We start from the raw sequence: 11,235 nt of genomic DNA, 5'->3' as shown, positions 1-11,235 counted from the left end.
GGTGTTGCTCCCACACCTCGCTCAGCCAGTGAGCAGCCGGTCTGTATGTGGGATCTGAACCCTCGGTGGGAGTGCCGCCGTGCTCCCAAGCGGCGCACTGTAGCAGTGCGCCACCGGGCCGGCCCTTATCACTCCTTCTTGAGGATCTTTCTTGATCATTCTATTTATTACAGCAACCTGTCATATACCTCCCATCTCATTTTGAATGACTTTTCTCTATATATATTTATGTTCTAATATACTGTTTATTATTATTCTACCTCCCCTCTGCTAGAATAGTTCACTGATATATCCCAAACACCTACAGTAGTGGCTGGAATATAGAAAGCACCCAATAAATATAACTAATTTCAGTGTAGGCTCCTCTGGAGAAAGTATATTTAAACTCACGTTTGCTAGCAGACTGCCTTTGTACAGATGGGCAAAGGTCTCATTTCTTGTTCAGGTGTGTAGAGAATTGACTGCCTACAGTCAGAGATATCATTTCTTAACAAAGCATTATTACTTTCAATTGCTGCTAGTAACTCTATCCTATTACTGTTAGAAATTTTGTTACTACTCTCTTGAATTGATCCCTTTTACAGGACATTACAGAAAGCAGCAAGAAACACCCAACACAGTTTAAATCACTCCTACAATTTCCTCTAACATTACAGCCTTGATTGGCATAAAGTATGCATTATAAGAGTGGGAGGCAATCTGACCAAATGTTCTGCCTGTGAAAACAATAATCTTCACTTTTCTCTTCTGAACTGTGTAGATTCTCATTCTCTATGGCCCTAAGTCAATGCCACATTTGAGATTTCTTTTATGCATAGTACCCTACTTCCAGGTAAAAACATTTTATATCCTGAATAATTTTTGCCAATAACAGAACTACAATAGCACCAACAAGTAAGAGATTTATTTTAATTGTATATAAGTAAATCCAGATCAGAGTCTGTATGTCTGTTCCACAAACATAGTAAGGGTTCATTAAATAAGGGTTGCAGACCTTTTTGTTTTTCTGCTCCATCATCCATTACAACCAGATACCATTCTGAAAGTCAGTATGAGTCTGTCAGAGCTCCAGGTTGAATGTCCACATTGTAGGTAAGAAAAAAAAAAAAAAAAAGAAAAGAAAAGAAAAGAAAGAAATGCAGAGAGGAAAAAAAAAATTTAAACTCATTTGAATACAACTTTTATTTTGTTGACCTTCAGGGAAGGCTGGGATAATTTTTCAGCTCAGAATTTTGTTACTAAAGAAGAGAAAATGTATATTTAATAAGGAAAAAGCAGTCTCTGTCACAAACAAAACAGTATAATGTCACCTTTTAAGTTTACTTAAAATGCTATACATTCTAGGGTTTTTTTTTTTTCCTTTTTGTCTTTTTTTCGTGACTGGTAATGGGATCGCAACCCTCGGTGTCGCGCCCGCACCGCGACCGGCAACGGGATCGCAAACCTCGGTGTCGCGCCCGCACCGCGCTCAACCGGTGAGCGGACCGGTCTCTATATGGGATCCGAACCCTCGGCGGGAGCGCCGCTGCGCTCCCAAGTGCCGCACTCTACCGAGTGCGCCACCGGGCCAGCCCTACATTCTAGGTTTTAAAAATTTCCTAGTAGATTTTTAGTCTTTGGATCTTGGACTTGGTTACTAATCACTTGACAACTCTCCCAAATTCTCTGACAGCTGCACTCAATAATCCACTGATTGTATTCACAGGGTTTCTTTACAGTATGAATTTCCTTGTAGCATAATGGATGAGATTTGAATGAAAACCTTTTTACATTCATTACAGCACACAATGCCCCCATTGCCCATATCATCTAGGATAAGTTTTAATGAAAGATTTCTTGGTATTCATTACACTCATTAAGAGCCCTCCTCTCATGCAAATTCTCTAAAATAAAACTAATGAAACTGGTAGCTAATATTTGTGATATGTTTTGTTTAAGGCACTGTTCTAAGAGCTTTTGCATGTAATAATTCACATAATACTTCCAAGAATCTTATAAGAAAGGTATTGTTCTTAGGTCTATCTTTAAAATGACTAAACCAAAGCAGAGGTTAATTGTCATGATAAATAACACAGAGGAAATCAACTGGTGGAGACAAGACAATGTTGAAAATGACACTTGCTATGGCTAAAGGTCTTTCTACACTTACTATATTAACACGTTACTCTATATTTTAATTTGCTACAGTTTAATAGGTTTTCAATAATGAAAGTTTTTTCTACATAGATTACATGAACACTTTATTTCACCAATATAGATTCTCTGATGCTGAGCTTTACATGGTAAATGTGCTCCCACATTCACATTTGTAATTCTTTGCTGATAATGAATGACCAGAAAAAGCTCTCTATATTAATCATAAAGAACCAGATAATTCACATATAAACTTGTGAGTCATGACTAAATTCTATCCCACATTCCTTATACTCAAAAGATTCCTCACTGACATGAATTCTCTGATGTTGAGTTAGTTGCGAACCACGAGTAAAGGTCTTCCCACATTCCTTACATTGATATGGTTTCTCACCAGTATGAACTCTCTGATGTCGAGAAAGATGTGAGCTCTGAGTGAAGGCCTTTCTACATTCCTTGCATTCATAGGGCTTTTCACCAGTATGGATTCTCTGATGGAGAGTAAGTTGAGAGCCATGACTAAAGGCCTTTCCACATTCCCTGCATTCATAGGGCTTTTCTCCAGTGTGAATTCGCTGATGTTGAGTAAGTTGTGAACCACGAATGAATGCCTTCCCACATTCCTTACACTGATATGGTTTCTCACCAGTATGAATTCTCTGATGTTGTATCAGTAGTAAGCCACGAGCAAAGGCCTTTCCACATTCATTACATACATAGGGCTTCTCACCAGTATGAAGTCTCTGATGTTGAGAAAGATGTGAACTCTGAGTAAAGGCCATTCTACATTCTTTACATTCATAAGGTTTCTCACCAGTATGAATTCTCTGATGTTGAGTAAGCTGTGAGCCACGAATAAAAGACTTCCCACATTCTTTACATTCATATGGTTTCTCACCAGTGTGAATTCTCTCATGTTGAGTAAGTTCCGAACCACGACTAAAGGTTTTTCCACATTCTTTACATTCATAGGGTTTTTCACCAGTGTGAATCCTCTGATGTCGAGTAAGGAGTGAGCCACGATTAAAGGCCTTTCCACATTCCTTGCATTGGTAGGGTTTCTCACCAGTATGAATTCTCTGATGCTGAGTAAGTTGTGAGCCATGGCTAAAGTTCTTTCCACATTCCTTACATTCATAGGGCTTTTCATTGGTATGAATTCGCTGGTGTTGAGTAAGTTGTGAACCACGGATAAAGGCCTTCCCACATTCTTCACATTTATAGGGCTTTTCACCAGTATGAATCCTCTGATGTTGCATAAGTAGTGAGCCCCGAATAAAGGCCTTCCCACATTCCTTACACTCATATGGTTTTTCCCCATTATGAATTTTCTGATGTTGAGAAAGCTGTGAGCCACATATAAAAGCTTTCCCACATTCCTTACATTCATAGGGTTTCTCACCAGTATGAATTCTCTTATGCAGAATAAGTTGTGAGAGCTGAGTAAAGACCTTTCTACATTCTTTACATTCATAGAGCTTCTCACCAGTATGAAGTCTCTGGTGCAGAGTAAGTTGTGAGTTTTGAGTAAAGGCTTTCCCACATTCTTTACATTCATATGGTTTCTCACCAGTATGAACTTTTTGATGTCGGGTGAGTTGTGAGCTACGAATAAAGGCTTTCCCACATTCTTCACATTTATATGGTTTTTCACCAGTATGAATCCTATGATGTAAAATAAGTTGTGAGCTCTGAGTAAAGGCCTTCCCACATTCTTTGCATGCATAGGGTTTCTCGCCAGTATGAAGTCTCTGATGAAGACTGAGTTGTGAATCACGACTAAATGCCTTCCCACACTGCTTACATTCATAGGGTTTTTCACCAGTATGAATACTCTGATGCTGAGTTAGATGTGAGGCTCGTCTAAAGGCTTTCCCACATTCCCTACATTTATAGGGTTTCTCAGTAGACTGACATCTTGGATGTTGGGACAAGTAAGCATGCTGGTTGAAAACAGACATTTTTTCGTATGTGATCATCCCTTGTCGAAAATATTCCTTTTGATTACCTTGTTGCTTCTCCAACTTTCATTTGACTTCCAAATAATCTCTAGAATTGGACTCCTCAAGATCACATTTCTCAAGCCTATCACTCATTTGCCATGGAGATAATTCTTTTTCATAAGTGTCTTTTTTTCCAGATAAGTCCTTACTTGCACACCTTGAAGGCAATTCTGAAACATAAGACAATATCAAAACATTCAGGAGAAACATTTACTTTTATAGCAAAAAAGGCAAATAATCAGAAAATAATAACTATAAGAAATAACAAGCTTACTTAAGTGTTTTTCAAATATTGTTTACAAGGCCCCTTAATGCCTACCTTTTATGTCACAACCTACTGTACATATATAGTTTCATAAAACAATACCTACCTTGTTTTCTACTCTATCCTACACTATTCTACTCTTTTCTTTCTCTCTCTCTCTCTCACACACACACAGACACAAACACAGTCAAAACTCACTAAACTGATTTCATGGTGCAGTAACATTGCTACATAGTTTGAAAAAATATCACCTTAGAATAATGTCATATATTAACATGTAAAAGCGGCACCGGAGAGATCAAAGAATGAAAACTCACTTAAGAAGATAAGAGATTAAGGAAACTTTTTAGGTTTGGTGGGGATCCAGATCACCTGGGGAGATTGTTTAAATTACAGATGTCCAAATACTACACTAGACTAACTGAATCTGAATCTAGTAAATCAGCAAAAGAACATGGAGATTGCTACTTTCAATACTTTGACAGTGATTCAGATTGAGATAATAATTTACTATCTTTGCTTAAAATTTTTTTAATATCTTCCAAATTAAACCAAGAATAAAATCCATACTCTTCCACGACTTTGACAAAGCCTTCCATAGTCTGGTCCATGCTTATATATCTGATTTCCCTCATGAGCTTTCTCAGCTATGCCCACTATTTGCCACATATACTAGCATACTTTCAACTCTGAAAAAGTCACAAGTCCTTCTCCAACTTATAGCTAGCCAGAACCTGTTCCACCTCTTTGGACTGCTTTGTATGAGACTCTATACAAACTGGCTCTTTCTCATTCTTCAGGTCTCTAATTATCAGTTCCTAAATCTTAAACATCCACTTCTGGTAATTTAGGTAATCTGACCAACCTTCCTGTTAACAGCAATTACACATATTGGACAAAAGGCATTGGAAGGTGAGTATTGAAATAAAGAGTTGGTGGGCTAAAAGTTGAAAACTATGAAGGCTCAGAGAGATGAGCCTAACATTTGGGTTCACTTTTCCACTTAGGGAAATCTTAGAATTCTAGAAAAATTGAGAGGAGGAGAAACTAAGGAGTGTTTTGGACTGTTTCATAAAACTGGGTAACAATAATTGGAGAAGAGGTCCTGCCATAAATTCTCCATACTTTGTATTGGGAACCTTGAAGCCTACAGAAAGGAATAAGGGACAAACAGTAGACCAGTCTGGGTAGAGTCTGAAGCCTGAATCATCTCTGAATTCTCAAACCCAGAAATTCAGATTACGGTGACTCAAGATTGTTTGCCTTAGCAAACTTAAATATTTATTGGAGATGTTATCATCCAAGTCCTCAAATTACTTTTGTAACTTTTCTTTACAATGTCTAGCATTCAGTAAAAAAAAAGGTGAATTTAAGATACAAGACAACTTAATGGAAAAACAGGAGGAAAAACAGACAAAAGAAACAGACCTATAATGGCTCAAGTCATGCATCCACCACACTTCTATCAGTCCTAAATACCCTCATATTGTCCCTTTGTAGTAAACCCTTTCTCCCATCCTAGGGGTAGGTGCCTATAAACCACTGATTTGTGGCTTTCCTGTCACTTCCTTAATAGATGGAAACAAAAGCACATCCATACTAAATCTATGATTTTATATACATCTCTAATTGCTTTGCCTCTTGCATACTGCTTCCCAGGTACTAGCCAAAATTATTTGTAGCTATCCCTATCCTTTTCAAACAAGATACTCAGTTGCTATTGTTTACTTATCTTTACTTCATAGTCTCTTTTGTTCCCTTTGTCCCTTCATGCCTTGTTTCATGTCTTCTCTTATTTATTTGTCTATCCAAGGCCAACTGTATGTGTTCATCACAGAAGAATATCTTATCATTTCTCAGGCACTACTACAGAACTCTGGAATAATGAAAGGCTTCTGTAATCTTATGGAATGTTGAGGATGTTTGAAAGTAAAAAAGCAATTATCTAAATAAGAGAAAGAGTCTGGAGTGATAAAGTTCCAAAAATTGTATAAGAAAAGAGTATTTGAGATGGAAATATAGATCAAGAAACAGAACACAAAAAGTCTTATACACTACTGCTGGAAATTGAAAGTATGGTAAATAAAGTTAAACATACACTTAGTATATGATCCAGCAGTCATATTTGTAGGCATTTATACTTATGTTCAGACAAACATCTGTACACTGAAGATTACTGCAGCTTTAGTCATAATTGGCCAAAACTGGAAACAAACAGATGTCCCTCAAAAGGTGAATGAATCAACAAACTTTGGTACTTCCATACAATAAAACATTACTCAACAGGTAAGTAGAAACAAACTGTTGATTCATACAACAATATGGATAAATCTTAAACATATTTTGCTAAGTGAAAAAAGCCAGATCCCAAAGGCTACATATTTTGATTCCATTCACATGACATCCTTGAAACAGCAAAATTATAGGGATGGAAAATAGGTGAGTAGTTTTCACACATTGGGGAAGGTAGAAGGGGTTGACAACAAAAGAAAAGCATGAGGAAATGTAGGGAAAGGTGATAGGAATGTGGTATACTATGAATGTGTCAGTGGATACACTGGATATGTGGATAGTGCATCAGATATTTTATATGACAAACATCCTTCTAAAAGTATAGCCAAGTTTAAAAGAAAGTAAAGAAGATCCAGATGGGCCACAGTGAAGTGAGAACCAGAAACTAGAGAGGTAAACATGGTCTGAAGTGACACCTACCCTCAGGACACTTGCTGACTTCAAGTGCCCGAGTTTGTAACTCAGTGGGCTGAAAAAATCCAGGAGACTAGGCCTTGGGCTCATGAAAGAACAGGAATTAGAAATAAACCTTTTTACAAAATTGGAAATATACAAGGCCTGCAGTTCAAACAAAGGAAAAGAAATTTATAGAGCTCAAAGGAAAATACAAGTAACATGTCACTCATGGCCATGGTGTCAACTTAAGTGACAGAGAGAGGCTCTCTGAAAGAATAACAGTGGAACATTGGGAATACACATGCCATGGTAAACTATGTGCATATTCACAGAGGTAAAGAAGACAAAGGGTTTTAAAGGAAAAATGATGGAAGATTACATAATTGTTTGGGGATAATTATTCTTGGCTACAAGGATCAGTAACAGGTGGCACCAGTCCAAAGGTGGACACAGTTGCTGGGCAGATGTTCTCACAGAAGTATTTTTTGTGTAAAGTTTTAATGACCTTCGTGAAGGTTGTGGTTTTGTAGTCCTCTGTGGTACTACTTGTTATCAGGCATTAAGTGCATGAGAACTCCCCCTTTCATGGCTTTTCCCTGTTTCTACTTGTCAGGGGTTTTTCAACATAAGTGTCGTATTTTGATTCTGAAACTTGCAGAATTTTAAGAAATTTGATTTTCACTCTGAGAAAAAGAGCCATTATAGGTTTTTGAGTAGCAAAATAAGATCTGAATTGTGTTTAAAAATGAATCATTCTGGTTGTTTTGTATGTATGCATGTATTTTTGAATGAATCAATACATCGCTGAATGAATGAATGAATAAAAAGATAAGGGAAAGTACATAAGCTAGATGAACATAAGTTAGGAGGTTACAGAATAATCCACCTGGCTTAGACTAGATGATTGTGGAGGAAGGAGTAGAGAAAGCAAGGCACCATTGGATTCTGAATATATTTTGAAGGTATACTGAAGAAGATTTGGTGATAGGATGAATACATAACATGAAAAAGAAAACACAAGGAACTCTCCGTGTTTTGCCTGGAGGTCTGGAATGACATAGGTACTATTTACTAAGAACTCCTCACTTTGGTAGGATCAGGTTTGGGAGAGAGTATGAAGAGCGTGGTTTTGAAATATTAGATATTACAACGAAGATGTTGAATAGACAGGTATATGTACAAATCTGTGGTTCTGGAAAGATATTTGGATTAGAGATATAAATTTGGAAGTCATCACCAAATAGGTGACATTTAAAGCTATGGGATTTGATGAAACCACTCAGGGAGTGTCTTAGGGTATAGCAGAGAAGGGAAAAGAAGAAAATGAATGTTTGGGGTTTGAATTCTGGGGCACTTCATCATTCAGAGGTCAGGTAGATGAGAAAGAACCAGCAATGGATCACCAAATGAGGAAGGAGAAAAATTAGGAGGACATGGACTCCTAGAAGCCATGTGAAGAAAATGTTTCAAGGAGGAATAATCAGTTGTGTCAAATGCTGAGAAATGAGGCAAAATGGTGACTTCTAATTTAAACAAGACTTTAATGACACGGAAGTTACTGGAATCTTCAAAAGAATAGTTTTGTGGAGTAATGGGAGCAAGTTCTAACTGAAGCAGATTCAGGAGAATGGGTGAAGATCAGGAGATAGAGATCATGGAAATTTCTTTTGTGTTTCGTTGTAAAAAGTAGCAGAGAAATAGAGCTATATCAAAGGGAAAATATGTGCGTCAAGAGATTTGTTTCTGTTTTTGCTTTGTTTTTCCTTTTTAAGATGGAAGACATTATAGCATGTTTGTGTGGTGATGAAAATGATTATAATAGATATGCATACGTTGATGTCACAGGAGACAAAAAGGGCAATTGTCAAAGATAAAACGAAATAGCATTTACTACACAAGTGAGGATACCAGCCTTAAGTAAAGGCACATAAAGTTTATGTGTCGTAACAGGAAAAGAGGCACAACGAGTATAGATGCAGGTAGATAGATTGATGAGGCAGCAGGCGCTTGTCAAAGTTCTCTTCTGATTGCTTCAACTTTCTCAGTGAAATCAGCTCAGGGCAATCATGTAACAGTCAGGCAAGAGGAATTATAACATTATGGAACTAACAACTTAGCTCTGAAACCAACAGACACATAGAGAAACTGATAAATTCACAGTTATAGCAAGGACAACAAGAAACAGACAAGAAATAAAGACAGAGAAGACTAGAACATTATTAATAACATAGGTAGACAGATAAAACTGATAAAAAAAATGTTATCAATTATCACATTAGCATAAAACTGAAAATTAAAAAAACATAGAAAAACTATATATAATCCTTGAATGAAGAAACTAAGATACTTCTATGTAATGTTTGGTATAGAAGAAAATAAAAACAAAACTTGCAAACCACTTAGAACTAAATAACAAAGGCAACTTTGTGTGAAATCCCATGAGATTCAGCCAAAGTTGTGACAAGAGAAAACTTACAGTGTTAAATGCATTTATTAGGAACCAAAAAATAATTGAAAACAAGAGAATTAAGATTTTAACTCAAGAAGGAGAAGGGGGAAGAAAGCAAAACAAAACAAAACAAAAAATGAGCTAGATAAAAATCAGAAAATGAATAAACTAAGAATTTAGAAAGACTAGAAATGGTTAGCAAAAGTAAAAGACAATTCTTTGAAAATACAAATAAGTAATACAGAAATTTGAAATGCAGAAAAAAAATCAGATTGGGCACAAATCCAAAGCACTGAATAGGAAAGAAAAAAAATATGTAAAGGAGTTAAAAAGTGTTGATAAGAAAAACCAATATACTACTCAATAGTAAATTAGGAAAACTAAATGAGATGGATGAAAAAAATAAAAAATGACCATGAAGATAAAAGATCTGAATATACACCAATAATCACATAAGAATTTTGGTTTTTGGTGGCTGGCCAGTACAGGGATTGAACCCTTGGTGTTATCAGCACCATACTCTAACCAACTGAGCTAACCAGCCAGCCCAAGAATTTTTAATTTGAGTTTAATGTCTATGCTCCTAAAGGCAACAGTACTGGTGACTGATGGTATTACTGGCAACATTATCCAAACCATTAGAGAATATATAATTCCAATCATACATAACTGTTATTGAACATATAAAAATATAGAAATCTACCCAAGTCACTTTACAAAGTTAAATTAACTCATATAAACAAACTGGGCATAAATCTCCTGAATAAACATAGGTAAAATTTTTAAATAAAAATTACCAACACAGAATCTATCTGTGTATGATGGTACTTCCAAAAGTTCATGGAAATATTTATATTATCTTTTAATTCTATTTCTCCACAAACTTTTTAAAGTACCCTCGTATATAAGGACTAACACATGATCAAATAAGATTTATCCCACAAATGCAATAGTTCAACATCAGAAGATCTATTTTCCCACATGAATAAGTTAAATAATAAAATATACAAAATTATTACAAGAAATGCAAATATTTTAAAAATATATTTTAAGATCCTTGATAAAAACTCTTTAAGACCAGAATGACTCTTCCTTAACCTAATTAAGGGTATTTACCAGACAACTACAGAAATATATTTAATAGTTAAACATGAGAAGTACTCCAATAAAGTGTGAAAAAAGACAAGAATTATTTGTTTGCAACTTGTACTGGAGGTCCTACTGTTTATACATATATATTTTTAAAAAGATACAAACAGAAAAGGAAGAGACAATACATTGTATGTAGAGAGCAAAACTGTCTATCTAGAAATCCAATTTATTATTCACTGAAAAATTATTAGATATTTCTATAAGGTTATTATCAATTTACAGATATCAATACTTTGACATATATATTAACTATTTAGAAAATGTCATAGAACAAAATGTTCCTTAAATATTGACAAAATTTATAAAGTACTAACAAAATTTATAAAGTACTGAGGAAACTGCTTAACGAAAAGTATACAAGATCTTTTAAGAAAAAACAATGAAACTTTACAAAGGATATAAAAAGAAAAGCACATTTAGCGTGTTCAAAAATAAAACAATTTGGGCTGGCCCAGTGGCGCACTGGAGAGTGCGCTGCTTGGGGGCGCGGCGGCGCTCCCGCCGAGGGTTTGGATCCCATGTGGAGACCGGTTCCCGCTCACTGG

At 35.9% G+C, this 11,235-nt stretch overlaps 1 protein-coding gene across 1 annotated transcript in view; it reads right to left on the bottom strand.

Moving 5' to 3' along the window:
* Nucleotides 1–2,171: 2,171 nt before the first annotated feature.
* LOC103607373 (zinc finger protein 420-like) overlaps nucleotides 2,172–11,235 on the bottom strand; it is a 37,416-nt gene continuing 28,352 nt past the window's right edge. Inside the window, 2 exon segments of the mRNA XM_008591882.1 lie at nucleotides 2,172–4,157; nucleotides 4,286–4,293. Of these exon segments, the coding sequence (XP_008590104.1) occupies nucleotides 2,376–4,157; nucleotides 4,286–4,293 (1,790 nt within the window). The 3' untranslated portion in view covers nucleotides 2,172–2,375.

This window comes from Galeopterus variegatus, unplaced genomic scaffold (genome assembly GCF_000696425.1).
Source record: "Galeopterus variegatus unplaced genomic scaffold, G_variegatus-3.0.2 Scaffold7368, whole genome shotgun sequence".
Lineage (NCBI taxonomy): Eukaryota > Metazoa > Chordata > Mammalia > Dermoptera > Cynocephalidae > Galeopterus > Galeopterus variegatus.
The sequence above is the reverse complement of the archived record's forward strand: the minus strand, read 5'-3'. Positions and strand labels throughout refer to the sequence as shown.